This window comes from Panthera onca, chromosome C1, assembly GCF_046562875.1.
Source record: "Panthera onca isolate mPanOnc1 chromosome C1, mPanOnc1 haplotype 2, whole genome shotgun sequence".
Lineage (NCBI taxonomy): Eukaryota > Metazoa > Chordata > Mammalia > Carnivora > Felidae > Panthera > Panthera onca.
The window spans coordinates 150,675,858-150,696,953 of NC_138346.1; the positions used below are offsets into that span (position 1 = coordinate 150,675,858).

Here is a 21,096-nt window from a genome sequence, read left to right on the forward strand (position 1 = left end):
CTTCCTGCAGCTGTGACTGTGTCCCAGGGCTTGGGGCTTCCTCTGGCAGGAACGAATCATTAGCTTGTCACTTTCCTTCTGCCCTTCCCCACCCTCCTCAGTATCTTAGGGTCTGGTATGATCAGCGTGTGATGTGGAGGACACGCACAGACTCACAGATCCCTCACTGCTCACTGGTCCTCTCCCCCCTCATTCCCTGTGCCCACTGTGGGGAACAGGTAACCGTGTTCATTTGTGTCTCTCTAGACCAACTTACCTGCTCCTGAAAAGCACTAGCTTGCTCCTCAAATCCCGCTGTTCGGAAATAGTTGACGACATCCATCACAGCCCAGTCTGCAGGGTCTGGTGGCCTCCCATTCTCCATGGAACTGCAAGACACAAATCCAGACATTTGTCATGGCGGAACATGCAAGAGTGTGTGACCGGGCTCACTTACTCAGACTCCCAGGGGCGGGACCCAGCCAGCTTGCTAGAACCATGGCCCTCTCTTCCCTCAGAGGTCCAGATCTCAGTTTACCTCTCTCAGGACCATAATCATTCTTGTGTTTCTTGGGTTCAGGAGATCATTACTCTTGCTGGCTCAGTCATTGCTTTCCTGATAAACCATTAGACCCTTCATGAGTGGTTCCATGATTTCTGGCAACTCACAGAATTATATTTATACTCCCGGATTACACACACCAGGCCCTGTACAGGATGGCCCCACATACCTGTCTTTTCCCATCTCCTACCACCTTCCCCATTCCCATCCCCACACACCCTCTCTGCAGCTGTGAAACTGCAGGGCTAAAGCCATTCCCCAATATGCTGTTCCTTTCACAGCTGTGTGCCCTTCACATGCGTTTCCAGCCGCTTACAATGCCCCCTCATTTGTCTCTACTTGACAAAATCTGCCATTCCTACCTGGTTCCACCTAGTTCCCATGCTACCTCCTCTGTGAGGCATTTTCTGGCTCCCCCAGGAAACTGTTTTAGTTATAATTTCCTATGTACTTGAGAACTCCATTCAAACTCCATTGTGGTACTTTCCACACTGGATTATACTCTCTGCTTACTGGACAGTCTCTCCCATCAGAGTGGGAGATGAGGGCTAGGAATGTACATCTGGGCCTGAATCATTTTAGTATTCTTAGTGTCAAGCATGTATTAGGGACTCAACCAATGTGCAAATGACTAGACAATGATCTAGTCAATGTCAATGACTAGACAATGATCAAGAATCTGAAAGGGTCTATGGGTAACCTGCCTCAGTGGATTTAGAAAGGAGGGATAGGAAAAGTAGAATCGCAAGAACCAGCTATTACTATGACTTTGCCTCATTTCTGTTTTAGGAGTATTTGTCTGGATTTCTCTACATCTCATCCAAAGTGATTCTTCATCTAATCGCATTGTTTCCCTGCTTAAAATCCATCAAAAGCTTTCCATTGCCTTTGAGATAAATTTCAAATAGCTTAACTTGGCTTGGGAGATCCTCAGGACAAAGCTCCTGCCAGCTCTCCAACTAGGAATATACTAATGAGCAAACAGACATGGTCCTTACTCTCGTGGACCCACAGTTCTGTGGGGGTAGACACTGATCAGTAATCATACAACTAAATGCACAGCTAGCTGTATGCTATGGAGGACAAGTACACTGTGCTATGACAGTTTAAAGGGCAAGAAGATACTTTCCTGTGGAAGTTTCTTTTGAGGTAAGGTCTAGAAAGCAGCCGGAAGTTAACTGTATGAAGTCAGGTGAAGATTATTTCAGGCTCTTTCATAGGAATATATACAGTCAGCGGAGCTATGCAGATCTTGGAGGCCACATTGAGGATTCTGGATTTTTGTCTACAAGCAATGGGACTTGGTAAATGGTCTGATATAAAGAGGGTGACCAGATCAGATTCGCATTTTGAAAAAGAGAATTAGAGAGGAGCCAGAGTGGAAGAAGGGGGTGCCAGTGAGAGGTGGTCTACTGGAGTCATCCAAGCAAAGTCATGGTGATCCAGACTAGAGTGGTGGCTATGGACAGGAGAGGAAGTGTGTGGATGTGAAAGATTTTTAACCAAGAAAATCAGCATGACTTAGTCATGGACTAGACATAGAGAATGAAGGAGATGGAAGTGTCATGGAACTGGAAGGACAGTGGTAACTTCTCTTAGATGCCACTGCTAGGTTTAGTTGGACACACTGAATTTTGAGTACCATCTATATACAAGCAGAGACTGAATGTGGGATATGTGTCTGGTGGTCAAAGCAGATGAGTGGGCAAGAGGTATACATTTGGGAGACAGAAGCATTTAGAGAGTAACTGAAAACTTGGGAGAGGGTGACAAGAAAACTGGGCCTAGAACTAACAACATGTAGCACAAGTTGAAAGCATTCATGTTACTTTTAATGGAAATGAAATTGCTCAGACTTTGGGGATTCCTGAAAACATTCAGATATTCATAAGTCAAGCTGTACATCTTCCTCATCCCTAGCATAATGGTTTGCCCATAGTAGGAACTTAAAATATTTGATTAAAAAACCAAAATTCTGTCTTAAGAAAAGACAGCCCTTAATCAATGGCACACATGATCAATGATTTATCAACACAACACTTGATTTAAAAAACATTTAGAGATAATGCTTACTAGTTAGTAGTGTTTTCCCTTTCAGGCTTAGAGATTGTGAATCTATAAACACTGCATGCCCATGTACACATGCACTCATATACATGCATGCTCACTACGTGCACACACACACACCTTCCTACCGTTTAACAGGCAATACACACAGAGAAAAAGCTACTTCAAACTAACCTTGGCAAACATTAACTATGTATTTTAAAGTCAAAGCTAAGTGTTTTTTTAAAACATTGTCCACATGCTGGGATTTTCCATCATCCCATTAATGTACACAATCACGAGCTGATAGTGGGCACTCCCTTTAAGGTACCATTTTTCTTCCCTCTCTTGCTTAAGGTGGGTTTGAAGAATGTTTAGAAAGGAGTTCATTTTCCAACAAATCTTTTAAGTTTTCTAACACGCTCACTTCTAGCAGTGAGCAGACAGTCCCATCAGATATACTTTTAAGTGCACCAGAAAACATCTGAATTCACTCTCCCCGTGGCTGACTTCAATTAACTGCCTTTCCTCATAAAGAATAGTTATCTAATTGTAATACAAAAGTATGCTACGTTGTCATGTTAGGATGGGAGGCTTTCCTGATTCTTATTCTTCTGGGATATAACATCATCACTTCCATAAATGTGAAATATTCCTGAGTACTAGCAATGCAGCAGAGAACAAAGACTTTACAACACTGTGTGTGGGTAGCGTACCACGAAGAAGAGGAGCCATGGAGAACCAGCGTGCTTTCATATTTAGGGCAAGGGGATCCACACAGAAGAAACAAGCAGCATGAAACCAATCAGTGCATTTGGTGATTGATCCACCCTCAGTTTAGGCCTAGCAGCAAAAAGCCCCCAAATAACTTAGAAGAAAAATCACAGTGTTAGACTACTCACATCCCAAGAGGACAACCTGTCTATCTGCATCTCTTCAGCTCTCCTGCATCTGGCATAGGTCTGAGGTGCACAGCTGATGCAGAGCAAAACGTTTGTGGACTAAGAACCAGAGAGTACATAGAGTCTGTAATACACTTTTTATACATTTCCTATTAACAGCCTCCCAGCTCCTTATCAACTGGCTACTGTAATAACCTGTTTTTAGGAAACTAAGGATTAGAAAGGTTAAGAAACTCACCCCAAACCACAGAGTAGATAAATCAGGAATGGATTCCATATATATTTCTTCCAAATCTGTGCTTTTCTACTCTCCTTAACTCACTGATGCAACAAAGATTTACTAAAAGCCTACTGACTTCTCAGTCCTAGATGCAAGGTTACAACGATAGGAATACATAGTCCCTGCCCTCAAGAGCTAGCAATCTGATGAGGGAAGCAGACATGTAAACAGCTAACTCTAAGTAATACTAGAATTGAGAGGTGGGGTGCCTAGGTGGCTCAGTTAAACACCCAACTCTTGATTTTGGCTCAGGTCATGATCTCATGGTTCATGAGACAGAGCCTGCATCTGGCTCTGCACTGACAGCACAAAGCCTGCTTGAAATTCTCTCTCTCCCTCTCTTTCTGCTCCTCTCCTACTCCTCTGCTCTCTCTCAAAATAGAATAAATACACTTAAAAAAAAAAGAGAGAGAGAGAGAGAGAGGCAAACAAGTGCTATTGAAGACACATGTGCTGGAGGGCCCAGAAAGTTCTGCCTGACTAGGACACCTTAAGATTTTCAATGGCAATTTTGAAAGGCATCTATTGCTCCAGACACATCCTAAGTTAGCCCTTGAGAGAGGATGGCTTGCAAAGGCAGGCACATGCAGGCACATGTTGTCACTTCAAGGTTGTTTATGGTAGAGTATGATGGATAATTTTGCTGGGCCCTTCCAGTGTTTTTTGGCAACAGTTTTAAGAAGAAAACTGGAGATGATCAAGGGCAACGTGAAAGTGGGGGCTGGGGGACCCGAAGTGCCAAGGCCACATGAAATTATGACTACATTTCAGACAATGGATTTAAGGGTCACCTCTTCCCACTAGGAAAGCCATACATCTCCTAAAGGACTGCTCTTTGTGGCCAAACTGAGACACTTTGTTCCCTTTTAAATGGACCATTCTCTCCAAATCTTTTCTTATAACTTGTGCATGTCAAATTCCAGAAGGAGTTTAAATGGCGCTGTTTAAAACACCTCTCAGATGGTGGTTCCCATTGTGGCTGCTAATTTTGTGCTGATGAAATGAGATGGCAGATACAAAAGTTCCATTATCCATTTGATATTTATTATTCACTATCATCATAGCAAAATGTTTCTTAAAATATAATGTATAAAGATGACAAATTCAGGAATATTTTTCCAGGCATGGGATGTTTAAAAAATATATATATGTATTCTAACTTATTACAAAAAACTAGCAAGAAACGAAGGGTAGAATTTTCTACAATCCCATCACTTAATCAAATCATTTAACACAGTCACCATTTAGTCCTTGTGTATATGGGTTAAGTACATCATACGTATATTGATAAAAATTCTATCATGCGTGGATAATTCACACTGGGAAGCAATTATACCTTAATTAAACAATCACCTCACTTTTAAAGAGATCTAGAGACACAATCATTGGGACAGAAATGCAATACATAACAAATTTGGCACATACATGCAGATGGAGACCTTATTATAAGCGTTTTTCATGTTGGCACATTGTAATTTTAAGTGCTGGCAGCATAAGTCTCCATTTCTCCTTTACACATTAGTGAAGGCAGGTGGAAAATAGCTGAATCCCTTTCTCGGAATCTAGCATGTGTGTATTTTATAGTACTCATGATATTCTCGATTCTGAGGGTTGGTCAGACCAAAAGGAAACTGTGCATAAATATAATCCATATGAGATTTCAAAACCCCATTATACTCATTAATTGCATTTCTGCTTTAAAGTTCAGAGCAAAAGCTATTTTAGACAGTAGTCAACGTAATATAGTAATATATTTATCACATTACTCCTTTTATACGGCTAATTCTCAATGTTACTTATGTTTCCATTCAGAAATGCATTCTAACTTTGTAGTGCCTTGATCTTTATAACTTATTTTCAAAATGAAATTAAACTACTCTTTGCCCATATCTTAGAACAGCCTTTGGCTAAAAGCAATATAATTCTGATTATAATAAATTAATATTGATTTTTTTTTTGCCTATGACATATCTCACAACACAGCAACTAAATGAGCTTTAGTTTTATCTCACTCCTTCTTCCCTCTCCCTTCAACCAAACTAGCAGGGATCTGGCTAAAAGGAAGGCCTAAAAAAAAAAAGATGATTCAAAGTTTCTTGACAGGCCATTTTTCATTTTTTTAAAACTCTGATAAGTAAGAGTTGACTGCACTTAGCTGCAGCACATTCAAGCAATGAAAGCACTGAAAAAAACAAATAACTCTTCAAGCCTTCTGTATATTTCAAATTCTTTAGTTTGGCATTCAGAAATTTGATTCAAACGTAACTTTCCAGGCTTATTTCCCATTCTAAGTTTGTACTGAAATCCAACTGGGCAACATCCTGGATTTTCTCATATCCACAGTTTGGTCATGCCATTCAAAGCTCTGTCGGTTCAGCCGACAAAGATTAGAATCCTAATCACTTTTTAAAGGTACTGGTTAAACGTCCCATTCCTGATATCCCAAAGCTCTTATTCTACTCATTAATTAATTTTAACCTGCCTACTCTAAGCCAGGCACTTGATGAGCCTTGGGAACTCTGTCTAGCGAAGGGGAAAATCTCAAGTCAGCCAACTGATGAAAAGGGTTATGTGTGTCCCCTGCCTTATTCCACAAATGTTTAAGGAACAGGAGGAATCGACAGATGGAAGAAGGAGGGCAGAGAAGTAAAAGTCACCATGGCAAGGTGAGTCAGGCCGTGCTAGGTGTGGAGAGAGGCTTTGGGGGCCTGAATCAGAAGCAACACAGGAGCACACCCCAGGGACAGACAGGGCATCTTCCTGTATTTCTTTCCGCTGTACTAGACTCTTCCTTCAGGCTGATGGCTCTCCTCCAAAATCACATGGCATTCTGTCTTTGACATACCTCTGCTGGGAATGTCTCCCCAGCACCTCACCCCATCTTTCCAAAAACAAGGGATTCTGTAACTGCCTCTTTCCCTACCTGTTCTCAACTTATTTGTACAAATAAAGACCTCTGAACAAGTGTAAATAAGGACACTCCTCTCAAGAGGACGCAACGAATTAATTTTGTATTCACTATCAGATACAATTCATGCCAAAATTCCCGCGAAACACAAACACACTTATGTTTCATATCCCAGTTAACACTAAAGACAACTGTGCAAGCACCACCAGACGAGCCTTCCCTCCCTGCTCTGAGCCACAGCCCAGAGGTCACTATTCCAAAGGACTTAACTATGGCTTTATTATTAGACAAGCTCGGCTTTCCTTCTGTAGGGATATCAGTAGCATGCCAGAAACTAGGTAGAAAACAGCAACCCGTCAGAGCCGCTAACGTATAAAAGATATATAATGCATGTGTGTGAATTTTGCTGGATTTGACTGAAACTCCTGTTGTTTTCATGCTTTAAATGATGACATGCTTGGCTGACTCTCTGGTTTTATGCATTTTATTCTTTTGAAATGTACACTTCTTTTAAAAAATTTTTTTTAAATGTTTATTTATTTTTGACACACACACACACACACATACACACGGAGAACCTGATGCGGGGCTTGAACTCACGAATGGTGAGATCAGACTTGAGCTGAAGTCGAATGCCTAACTGACTGAGCCACCTAGGTGCTCCTGAAATGTACACTTCTTTAAGGTAGTTGTTTGCAATGGACACAATACAAATCAACACAATAAACAGACTCAATTCTTAACTCAGGTTATCATTTAAGTTAAGGGAATAATCAAATATTTGTCATAAGACCCTATGATTAAACTGAATTGTGCCCCCCCCCCCCCAACCAATTCATATGTAGAAGCCCTAACCCTCAATATGATTGCATTTCAATATAGGGCTTTTAGTAGATAGGACAATTAAGATTAAATGAGGTCATAAGGGTAAGATCCTAATCCAGCAGGACTGGCGGCCTTATCAGCCAGCATGCATGCACTGTGGGAAGTCCACATAAAGACCAGAAACACAGGTCTTATCAGGAACTGAATCTGCTGGTACCTTGATTTTGGACTTCCCAGCCTCCAGAACGATTTCTGTTGTTTTTTTTTTTTTTTTTTTTTTTTTTTTTTTTCTGTTGTTTAAACCACCCAGTCTATGGTGTTTTGTTATGGTAGCCTGAGCCAATATGCCATCTGAGTATCATAGTGAACAGACACCCTAAAATATTAAGGAATGAATTTTAGCTTCACTAAGAAAAATAAAACTGTACCATTTATGAGTATCACTATTAACTCCCATATATTATTTGTATTCAAGAAACCATATAGCACCCTAACCTATCCCACCAAAAATATCTGCAGAAGGGTTACAACATCAGATCCTGATTAGAAAGGTTATTTTTCAAGTTTGAATTATGGGCTCAGTTTACCTCCCTTCCTATTCTCTTTTTTCTTCTTCCCTCCTTCTCACCACTCCTTCCTTCTTTCTTCCCTCTCTTCCTTCTTCCCTTCCTTCTTTTCTCCCTTCCTCCCTCCCTCCCTCCCTCCCTCCCTTCCTTCCTTCCTTCCTTCCTTCCATCCTTCCTTCTTTCCTTCCTTCCAAACCATTAAGAAGCATTTGGTATTTAGCCACTTAAAATGTTTTGGGAGTTTTGTTACCCCTGCTTTTAGTATAGAGGTATCCTTACCATCATAATGACCCTCTGTTTCAGATTGCTATTCCCTGGAAAGAATAGCATGGTGGGAAACATCACTCATTGTGTTCACGTAGAGTCAAGGAGTGTGGTTGTGGGGTCTGGGAAAGGTAAAAACAGACAAGAGGAGCCTAATGGGGAGAGAGTACCCAGGAACTACCCAGCAGATGGATATAATTTCCTCATGGCTTTCAAAGAAAATACATCTAAGGACTACTGATTATTTATGGGGCACCACAAATGGACAGGATTAGGAGCAAATGAGCAAAAGCTGAAACCAGTGATCAGACACACAATTATTTCTATCAGTTTCCTCTTCCTCCTTTGCTAAGAAGCCAGGCAAGGGTTCCAGACAAATAACCAAGTATCCTATATCCCATTAGGTTATTTATTTAACCCTAGATGTGACTGCTTCCCTTAGAGATGGGGACCTGAATGGTGGATTGTTGTACACACAAGCATTGTTAGATAATTTTTATAAGGTTAAATAATAGTAGCCATTGTTGTTACTGTTATATAAAAAGCCTCTCTGATAATTCTACAATGAGATCAGAATTTTGAAATTCTAACAATACTAACAATAACTTCTAACTCTACCTTAATATTTACTTCCACCATTCACCTGTTAACCCTAATTCACATGGGCAAAAATGTTAATTTCTTTAACTTAATGCTTAGCTTAATAGTTATTATAGTTAACAGCCTCCCAAAAGTCAGTATTATACTATTAAAGCAAGCTTAAAACTTTATAGCACTCATCACAAATAAAAGTACCATATTAAAATTATAAAAGGAATTTTAGTTTCGAAATTAAAGAAAAAAGTCTATGCTTCAAAATGAAACCATATACTGACCACAAAGGCAGGGGATATGGTGAGATATGCGTGCAAGAAAAGGCTCAGCATTAATAAGAAATAGCTTCTTTTCAAAATCCTTGCTAAACTTTGCTACTATGAATTTTCTATTGCATTAGAGTTCTCCACTGAGGGGTGAGGGACATGGTGATGGTAGGGAAATAAACCACTTCCTGTTGAAAAGCCGCTAACTTGTTATAAGCGTCTATTGTGTGGGAACATTTGTTCCTCTTCTATCCTAGAAGAAAACCAAAGAAGGGAAAAAAGACTCACTGTTGAGAAAGGGAGTAAGACTAAGTAAATGACACAAAAAAACTGATATTGAATACTTGTGATTTGTACAGATAGGCACATACATGTAAAATACCTAGAATTCTTTTTTTTTTTTCTTTTAGAATTTAGTAAAAATTCTAACATGGATCCAACATGTTCAAACATAGGTCAATAAGAGTGTCATGTATCAATGTTTACGATTAATTTAAAATCTGTGCATCTACAACCCACAAAAACACAATACTGTAATCCCACTTGTTCAATAAAAGCTTATTTTATGTATCCTTTAAGTATATGTGCACATCCCTATGTATGTATGTGTATATTCCTGAACACATGTGAATATACGTGTATGTTCTTGTATGACTATGTTTATACATATGGGATCAGAAAACTATTTGTATACAAAATGTATAGGATCTAGTCCAAATTATTAAGATGGTTCCCTCTTATTTAGTTATTTTTAAACTTAATAAACAGCCATGAACCCACCAGGCAAAATAAAAGTTAGGATCTTGACAATGACTACATCCATACCCCCTCACTTCCCTCCTAACCTTCCCTCCTAACCTTCCTCCTAGAACATATGTGTGAGAGTTTCACCTGGCTATATACCTGTGAGATATGGTAGCCATTTGACCAAGGAACTGAATTATTAATTGTATTTAATTTTAATTAGTTTAAATTTAAATGTAAAAACTTGAACAGGTACAAAATATGTTTAAACACAACTTCATTGTTTTAGTGTGACAACATATCACTTTAAATGCTGCATCACCTAGGATACTTTGTTGAAGTTCCCCTATCAGATGCATGCGTCCTCTCTAGTATCATACACAAACACACAACCAATCAAGTTGGTATCAACGGAGTGATTCAGTTCAAATGATTTTTTCCTACACACGCATGTAGCACTGTAATGTATTTGATGCAAACAGCTCAAGTTATAAGAATCTCTTTGTATGTTACATTTGGTAATTAAGTTGACATTCCTAACTACTTTAATTATAATAAATATGTTTTAGTTAAACATAGGAATGGATACAGAGCGCCTGGGTAGCTCAGTCAGTTGAGCATCCGACTTGGCTCAGGTCATGATCTCACAGTTTGTGGGTTCGAGCCCATTATCAGGCTCTGTTCAGAGCCTGGAACCTGCTTCAGATTCTGTGTCTCCCTCTCTCTCTGCCCCTCCCCTGCTTACACTCCGTCTGTCTCTCTTTCAGAAATAAATAAACATTTAAAAAAAATTTAAAAATAGGTATGGATAAATTTGAAAGTTTAAAAGGGTAGCATACTACTCATGCAGAATTGAGAGGAGATGTAGAAACTAGCATTCGAACCAGAAGAATAAAGAAAAAAGGAGGCTGGCTGAAAGTATATTGTAAATTTCACAATGAATAGCAATTGCAATTTGCTGGAGCAGAGCAAAAGGAGAAAAAGCAGCCTGTTGTGTAAAAAAATGATAAAGATAATAAAATGTACAGTATTAAGAGACTGTACAGTATTAAGAGAATTTTCATTGAACATATAGATTTGGTAACTTTCTTTTCAACAACCAAAAAGGAACTAATGACATTAGCCACTTGAATTCAAAATTAAATGTCCAACAAAATGCTTTAAAGTGATTTTAAACAGAATCTGAGCTTATAAATTTGTATAGCTATATACGGCTTGGATTCTTGCACAAAAAAGAAAACAATTTTTCCATAGACATCTGGTTATATTCAGTGTTGTTAGAATATTATGAGAAAAGACTAAAAAGGTACTTCACAAAAAGTGAAAGAGTTTTCAGTCAAGCCATCCAACAATTGCCTGAAGAAGACAAAATCTTTTTAACAATATCAAAGATCAACTGGTTAAAAATGTGAAAAACACAATTACTTTTCTTTAGCTTTAGATAAATAGTGCAACATAAAAGACCCTGCCCAATTGATACTTGCAGTATGCTTTGTCTCAAAAAACTTCCAAATTTTTGAAGAAATATTGTCAATTTATGGCCTGAAACACTGAACTCATACTTTAAATATTTTTAAACCTTTTACATCTGTCAAAGAAAAATTTCAACTAGATATGAAAAAATTAAACTCTATTCTGATGGATGTTAACTAAAACAAAATCTGGATTTAATGTAATTCTAAAACAAGTGACTGATGTTTCCCTCACTGCTTTATTCTACTGTATGATATCCATGTTCAGTTTTCTAAAGCAAATTCTTGAAATGTCATAGATACCATTGTTAAATCATTCATTATATATTTGCAAATGCTATGGATCAATGCCAGATAATGGAACTATTAAAACACACACACACACACACACACACACACAGAGAACACAATGAATTTAATGATGTGTGTTCTTTGCCAATTCTTGTTGGATAAGTCCTAGAAGAATTGTACAAAGATCTACTATACTGTTAAATCCAATTCAAGATTTTACTACATCAAATGAATGCTTGCCAAATATTCAATGAAGACCAAAAAATGGCAAAGTATATTATATGTTTTCATTGACATCACACTACATGTGAATGAACTAAATTTGGACCTGACTCCCCCACCCCCCAAAAAAAGGAAAAGCTGGTTTGTGACCAAGCTAAACTGGCATAAAATTTGAAATTGAAACCTTTCAGAGTATACATACAATAGAGCAATAATAATATACCATAAGTATACAATGATAATTTTGTAATTTTCTAACAAATTTTAAGAAAAATTTGAAAAAATGATATATTGACATGGGTAAACTTACAGTTGTTTATAAATGTATACACCACTTTGAATTCAATGTTAATGAGATTGAACTGACAAAGTCTTAGTCAATTTATTTAACTTGGACATTTTGAAACTGATACATATTTGCTTCAAAGTCAAATCAAATCTTCTAAAAAAGAAGAACCAGTGTGTCAATGTATATACATATAATACAAAAATAATTTTTTGGTATTTGATTCAGTTATTAGAACTTTTAAGTATGTTTGGAATTATTTGGGTATGTGATTCTACCTTTTTTAACTGTAAATCTTATGAAATCTAATACAGATCAAATACTTCCAATGAAAATTTTGCATCCAAATTGAGATATAAAGCATAAAATACAAAATGGATTTAGAAAATTGAGTACAAAAGATGTAAAATGCCTTGTTAGTAATATGTTTTTAACTTCCTGGAACATCAGTTTTCTCATCTATAAAATGGGAATAATAACATATACGGTACCTCAAAATATGGTTGTGAGGACTGACAAGTCTCACACAAAGTACTAGATATATGTAGGGACTCCATAAACAGCAACCTTGCAAAACTAAAGCTCTGATCAGAAGCATGTGGCCAGTGAACAAGGACTGTTATCTTAGGCTTCTTTGGAAGTGACCGTTTGTGACAGTATACTCCCTAGTAACACAATTATTATTTTTCATGCCTGGAAATAAAAGCAGCACAAGCCCCAGTTTTGGTAGGTCTCAGAAACAACCATAAGATCCTATGTTTTGTGCCTTTTGGGATTCTATATAATCTAACTCTACTCTGTCCAACAGGTTAGCCACTGGCCACTTGTGGCTGCATTAATTAACTGGAACTTCTGTTTCTGGTCAAGATGGAGTAACGAGGACAAGATTTATTCCTCTGCCTAAAACAACTAGAAAAATAGGAAAAAAAATGTATATGAAAGAATGGCACTCGAGACATTGGGCGTATGTAATAAAGGGCGCTGATGCCCAAGGAATGGAAAACAAGCAAGGTAAGCTCTATCCCATCACTGCCTGAAGAGAATTTAGGCTGTGTACAGAGGAGAGTTCCTAAGACGAGAGGAGAGACAGCTTTCAGCACAAGGACCCCAGAGATCTGCAGAAACTTCTTCAAGTGCTTTGCAGAGTACTGATTATCACATACATGTGAGAAAACTAACCAAGGCTGAGGAAAGAACATAAAATAAAACATAAAAATTCGAGAGCATGATCCTTGGCGATCATGCAGGGATGGGAATAGTGCTTGTCTCCATCTGCCAGAGAGGAAAACCTCATAATTCAAGAGCATTGGCTAGAGTACAAGATGGGCCGTGCCTCAGTAAGAGGGGAAAAATACCCTTTGATTAAATGCAGCCCTTGTCCTGCCTAACAAAACTTAAAACCAAGACTTAATAGGATCAGATTGTTTGCAAGTAACTTAACTGCATCCAGGACAGAGATCAAGAATATTTATAGAGGGGCGCCTGGGTGGCTCAGCTGGTTGAGCTTCCGACTCTTAATTTCAGCTCAGGTCATGTTTCCAGGGTCATGGGATTGAGTCTCTTGTGGGGCTGAGTGTGGAGCCTGCTTGAGATTCTTTCTCTCTCCCCCTTCCTCTGCCCCTCTCCCCCACTCACACTTGCACTTTCTTCTCAAAAAAAAAAAAAAAAAAAAAAAGACTATTTGTAGGAATACCAAAAATATCCAGCACCCAACAAGGTAACATTCACAGTATCTGACATTCAATCAAAAATTACCAGGTATGGGAATGCCTGGGATGGCTCAGATGGTTAAGCTTCTGATTTCAGTTCAGATCATGATCTCACAGTTCATGAGTTCAAGCCCCACATCCAGCTCTGCAATGACAACTCAGAGCCTGCTTCAGATTCTCTGTCTCCCTCTCTCTCTCTGCCCCTCCCTGACTCTCTCTTTCTCAAAAGTAAATAAACATTTAAAAAAATTACCAGGTATGAAAAGAAGCAGAAAATCATAACCCATTCTCACTGAGAAATCAATCAACTGAAATGGACAGAGAAATGATAGAATTAGTAGAGACACTGAAACAGTTACTTCATATATTATGAAGTTACTACACGCCATATATTCAGAAGCTAGAGGCATCAATGAATATGTTAATTAGAGATGTCAAGGCATTAAAAAAAAAAAAAAAGACCCAGTTTGAACTTCTAGAGATGGAAACTACATTGTCTGAAATGGAAAATACAATGAGTGGGATTAACAACAAGATCATACTCTTCAGAAGAAAAGATTTGTGACCTTGAAGGCAAAACAATAGAAACTATCCAAAATGAAACACAGAGAAAAAAGAATAAAAAACAAAACAAAACAAAACAACCGAGAGCATTAGTGAATTGTGGCACAGTATCAAGTGATCAAATACACCATATTTGGAATCACCAAAGGAGAAGTGAGGGGAACCAAAAAAGAATGCCTGGAAAATTTCCATACTTGATGAAAACAAAGTCCATAGAGCTGAAAAACAAAACAAAACTCCAAGCACAAGAAAAATGAACAAAACTATACCAAATCTCATACTCAAATTGCTTGAAAATCAATGATAAAGAAAAACATCTTAAAAGCAGACAAAAAGTGGCACATTATATATAGAAAGCCAAAGACAAAAAAAGACTAAATGTTTTCCCTTAAGGAAACAAAACTAGTTTGTCCAATCTCACCACTTCTATGCAACTTTTCACTGAAGAGCCTACTCAGTACAATAAGGGCAGTAAGAGAAATAAAATATATTCACATCTGGAAGGAAAAAGTAAAACTGTCTTTACTTACAAGACATAATTGTCTATGTCAAATATCTAATTGGATCTACCCAAAAGCTCCTAGAAGTAATAAGTGAATTTATCAAGGTTGTAGAATATGAGGTCAATTAAAAAAATCAATTATATTTCTATATACTATCAACAATTGGATATTAAAATTTAAAAAGCAATACCATTTATAATAGCCTGAAATTATAAATTATGTAGGGATATATCTGACAAAAGATGTACAAGACCTAGAGATGGAAAATTACAAAACCCCACTTAGAGAAATTACATTAGACCTAAGTAAATGGACAAAAATACTGCATCAACGGGTTGGAAGACACAATATTGTTAAGAGATCAATCTCTCTAAGTTGATCTATAATTCAATGCAATGCCATCAAAGCACCAGCAGGCATTTTTTTTTGGTTTTGATTTTTGTAGAAATTAACAAACTGATTCTAAAAATCATTTGGGAATGCAAAGAACCTAGGAGAGACCAAACAAGTCTGAAAAAGAACAAAGTTAAATAGATAACACTACTTGATTTCAAGATTTGTTACAAAGCTATAGTTACCAAAACTGTGTTATATTGGCATAAATATATACAAAATTATGAATGGAATAAAATAGTCCAGGAATACATTCACACACATGCAATCAATTATTTTTCAACAAAGTTGCAAGAACAATTCAACAAATGGAGCTAGAACAATTGGATATTCATAGGCAAAAAACCCTACCATCACCCCCACCACCAGAAACAATTTAATCCTTATCTCACACCATACACAGAAATTAACCCCCAAATCACAGTCCCAAATATAAGAAAATGTAAGAGAAAATCCTTGTGACCTTAGGTTAGGCAAATACTTCATAGACACGACTATTCATGAAATAATAAATGGATAAACTGGAGTTCACTGAAATTAAAAACTCCTACAGTTTGAAAGACACTGTAGAGAGAATAAAAAGACAAGTCTCATACCACTAGAAAATATTTTCAAATTACGTATATAAGGTACTTGCACCCAGAATATACAAAAACTGTCTATAAAATAATACATAAATACTAGCCTAATAAAAAGATGGGCAAAATATTTGAACAATATTTTACTTATGAAAGAGGTATGGATGGCATACCAATAAGATGCTCACCATCTTTGGTCTTCAGGGAAATAAAAATGAAAACCACACCCAATATAATACCTAATATGAAAAAGACTGATCACACCAAGTTCATGAGAATATAGAACAACCAGAACACTTACATACCATTGGTGGAATGTAAAATGACCACCAGTTTAGAAAACAGTTTCCTAAAAAGTTAAACATATACCTGCTATATAGCCCAGCCATTCCATTCTTAAATATATATCCAAGAAAAATGAAAGCATATGTCCACACACAGACCTGTACACAAATGGTCAAAGCAGCTTTATTTGTAATACCAAAAAAAATGGAAACAACTCAAATGTCTATCAGCAAGTGGATGGATAAACAGTGAACAATCTGTTGTATATCCATACAATGAAATACTACTCAGTCATAATAAATAATGAAATACTGATAGACACTATAACATGGGCGAATCCCAAATTAATTATCCTGGGTGAAAGTAACCAGACTGCCATACTCTCCCCCCCTCCCAAAAAAGTACACCCTGAATAGTTTCATTTATATAAAATTGTAGAAAAATTAAATTAATCTATAGTGACACATAGCCTATCCGTGGTTGCCCAGGGATATGGCAGCAGAGAAGGACAGGAGGAAGAGATTATAAAGAGTTATGAGGAAACTTGGGGGTTATCTTAATCGTGGTAATGGTTTCACAAATGTATACAATGTCAAAACTTACAAACTTTATATTTTAAACACATGGAGTTTATTATGTGCCAATTATATTTCCATAAAGCTGTTAACTTTTAAAATTAATTAAAAGTTCAGTTAGTCAGTTACACTAGTAACTTGAAACATTTCAAATTTTTAAACAGCCACATGTGGCCAGCGGCTACCATTTTGGATGCAAAGTGTACAACATTTCCAGTCCTACTGGACAGGACTGCTCATACAAAAAAAAAAAAAAGTGCATCTGTTTCTTTCATTTCTCCTACATTTATCTACCTTAAACTTCAAGAATGGGATAAGCATGCCAGCATGGCACTGATACATAAATTACCTGAGAATTTTAAAAGCATATTTTATTAAGTTTATTTTAATGTAACTTTGCTGTGAAGCAAAATATACCTTCTATTCACAAATAGATAGCATACTCCTTCCTCATATAGACACCATAACTTCTATGGATTATATTTAATTAGTTTCCTCCAAAGTTAAACTTCAGGGCAATTTTAAACTAAATGACAAGAAAGATAAAACAGATAACACTCTCTTGGAACTTACTTTCTCCTTGTAGCCAAAGTGGTTATAACTTCACAATAACACCTAAATAGGAATATACATATTTTTCATATACTTATAGCAATCTTATGAGTTACCCTGAAATATGTAGCATGTTTTAGAATATGCTACATAATGCAACTGAATTTTCCTTCTTAAAACAATCAAGCATATAACTCACAACAAATATAAAGTTTCAAATGTGAGAACGGACATGAAAACAGAACACCATGTTATGTGCTGAAATGTTTCACATTCGAGGATCAGTTTATAAAATTAGTTAGGGCAGAGTTGTTCAACTTAGTATTCTAACTAAAGCTTTTTCCTTTTTTTTTTTTTTTTTTACTACAGGTCTCAGTTTTGACAGAGGTGATTTTACTTAAAAAGACTCAAATTCTCTGTTCTGCACCCCCACCCTACAAGCCTATGGACTTGGAAGACAGAGTCTGTTTGCTCAGTGTTTTGTTTCAATATACAGAATGCGGGGCTGAGATCCTCCACCGTCCCTGTTCCAAAGCCTGATACACTAACCCTTTGTGCACGGTTTGATGCCTGAGTCATCTCTGTCTTAGAAATGGAATAAAGAAAAAGGCAACTGGGGCTGGGGCGAGAAGGGAGTGTGGTGGCCGGTATAGACCAAGCAAAACAACCCCCAGACAGTGTAATGTAGTAGATAAGCAAGAAGTATAAAAATAGAAACCAAGTCCCTCTGTTGTTTGCAGAAGCAGAACTCACAAGCCAGTTTCACTTACTTTTTTACACCGACAGAGCCATTTTCCTTGTTTTCCATGTCAACAGATAGCATGGGAAGGCTGCAGGGTTCCTTTACTTCAGCAACTAATCAATAAGGGAGAAAAGCTTGTGTTTAATTCTTAGAAAGTGAGAGAAGAATATATATTCTGAAACGGAAATATAATGGTCCCTTTTTCCAGCTTCACACCAGTTCACGTATGTTTGTTTAAACCTCCGGTTCCCTCAGCGATTGGAGAGATGTGATTAAACCTAAAGCACTGGAGGAGACGGACTGGGGTGCTTTCATCTGTACTGGCACTCCCTGCCTTGACAATAAGCATTTGCAAATGAAATTGAATCCTCGTTCAAAACAAGTGCTGTGTGAACTGGCACAGCTTCCCCTGGGTGCCAAGCTCTCACTTAAGACACTGCAACTCATAAATGAGTCAAAGTCGAGAAAAACAATCCCCCTTTTCCTGCCCCTTCAGACCACGGGCTGTGATTTCTTTCTTTTCTTCTTCTTTTTTTAATTGCATTTTTTTGTCCACTCACAAACCTTCTATTTTTTCATTGCAATGCAAAAGAACACTTAAAGCTTTTGTCAGCAAGTATTCCCCTACCTCACATATTCTCAACGAAAGCCTCAAAACCTGTCTGTGAGATGGCCATGCTGTGGTAAAGCTGGAAGCTTACAAAAATGTCAGATAGCCCTTAGCACAGAAAGGTGGTGCTGGTGTGTGTGTGTGTGTGTGTGTGTGTGTGTGTGTGTAAGAGAGGGGAGGCAGCTCATTAGATTTATGTAAAAATCACCAAAACATCCAAGGAAATATAGTAGCATCCATCACTTTGTCTTTTTGTTTAGTAGGATGAGGACTGTGAAAAAATAAAAACCCTCCACAATTAATATGCAATTAGCAAGATGAAAAAGCTATGAACAAAACTGCTTTAAAAAACTAGTTCTGAAACGTGCTTGTTCTACAGCTGAAGCCATAAATTAAATACATTTCCTCTCAAATTACTTTATACTTCGGCACTCCTTCTCCAGGGATTACTCTGACATGACAAGTGCATCATTTAGTATATTCACAAGATTTTATCACTGTTAGAGAAGTAGATGATTAACAAATAATACTGTTAAGTGTGGGATAATCTTTCTCCTGATACACACACACACACACACACACACACACACACACACACACACAAACTTCCAGTTGCTAAACCACTTAGATCATTCATAGAGAAATCCAACATTTAATATACATATAGATATTAACATACATTCACACACCGTTACAGAGTAGACAGAAGATAGTGCTGCTGCTCCATGCCAAAAGAATGATTTCACTTCAGTTGGAAACTGTTACACATTCACCATTTTCTAAGCATCTCAGAAAAAAAAAACCAAAACAAAACACTCACAATGATACTCTGTAACACCATACCACATTGTCTTATTATTATTATTATTATTATTTTCTTTTTTGTGGAAGAGTAAAAAGAAAACCTACCTAGAAGCAACTAAAACATGTCATTTTTTATAGGCTTATCAAGAACAGCCAAAGAAACCCCAATGTTTTCTTTCACAAAGTAGGCTGGCAAAGGAATTCAATAAGGAGGTACAATTTGACACAGTGAAATAAAACCAGGCTGGCTCTCAGCCAACATGACGTTAGGAATCACACACAAGCTGCACCAACTGCCTTCTGGTTCATGGCTGACTTTTTAAAGCTACAGTGTGCCTGTTCACTTTTGCTAACTACCTTCGGCACAATTAGTACAAGTGAATGAATCAGGAGTCCAAAAACTGCAGAATTCTCCCTGCACCTGTCTTGTAAAGAAAAACAAGCTGTATCAATAGCCTCTTATCTCCCCCCTCCCCTTCATTGTTGCTGCATGGTATGTCTTTGCTGTTGTTCTGAGCACAGATGTCATGTTTCGAAAACTATTTTTCTCCCCTGTGGGAAGAAAAAAAAACACAAGAGAAAATAAGGAAAAAAAAAAAACCAAACCCTAGTGTTTAGGGGCTATACCCAGTGAATACTCAGAAGCTGCAGCCCTGTGTTACTCTTTCTTCCTTACAGAGACTCATGGACAAAGTTCCCAGGGCTGGCTTTTAAGTAATCTCTTTGTGAGAATAAGGAAAGTACTGCCCAGCATAAAATCCTTGGCTTCATTATGCAGGAAGTAACATATTTCAGGGGATGCAAAGTGGATGGCCAGATCTCCTGAGAACACCTACATTCTTTTATTTTGGCATTCAACCTGCCAGATGAAGTCAGCAAAAATTCAAAATGAAACAAACCTCATTCTATAAAACAATTAGTTCTGGGAGATTTAATCTTAATTGTTTATCCCAGTTGTACAAAAAGCATAATTCAACAAAGTTAACTAACACTGTCTATGAGCACCGGGTACTATATTAGTTACATGTGAAAAAGAAGATATTTTATGCCAACCCCCAAATTCATAGAATCTCCCACCATCCAGGAAATGGGAAGGTGGTGTGGAGAGACTAGGCTTGATGTTTTAAGATACCCTGGTCAATCTCCGTTTCCTTGCATGGCTGGGAACCACTACTGAAGGAAAACATTCCCATTCCACAAACATGCTGTAGATACACAGGAAGCATGCATAGCGTTCATCGAAACAAACACCAACAAATATTTGGACACTTTTAGGTCAAGATGTCAACTAAACCACTCAACATAGGGCAAAGAATACAGGTTCCCAAGAAGGATCCTAGAAAAAGGCATCTGTTGCTGTATGACTGTGTAGAATTCAGGCAAAATTGAGGAGAAAGCAGAAGGTCTCCTTTTTCTTTGGTAATTTTTAAGGGCCCTAGATCAGCAACTATAATCTAAATTTGCAACCTGAATTTCAAAGTCAAAAATTTGCTCCCTTACTTAGTCCAAGAATGATATTAGAAATGTACTTCTTGAAAGATTGTCACTGAGAAAGATTTCAAGTGTTCTCTCTG

General features: G+C 37.5%; 1 protein-coding gene across 1 annotated transcript in view; it reads right to left on the bottom strand.

Annotated features, from left to right (window-relative positions):
• Window positions 1–21,096, bottom strand: part of SAMD13 (sterile alpha motif domain containing 13) — a 40,196-nt gene that overhangs the window by 17,168 nt on the left and 1,932 nt on the right. Inside the window, exons 2-3 of the mRNA XM_060621302.2 lie at window positions 18,137–18,221; window positions 257–368 (exon numbers count right to left, since the gene is read on the bottom strand). Coding sequence (XP_060477285.2) covers window positions 257–368; window positions 18,137–18,189 — 165 coding nt within the window. The 5' untranslated portion in view covers window positions 18,190–18,221. The remainder of the gene's footprint in view (window positions 1–256; window positions 369–18,136; window positions 18,222–21,096) is intronic.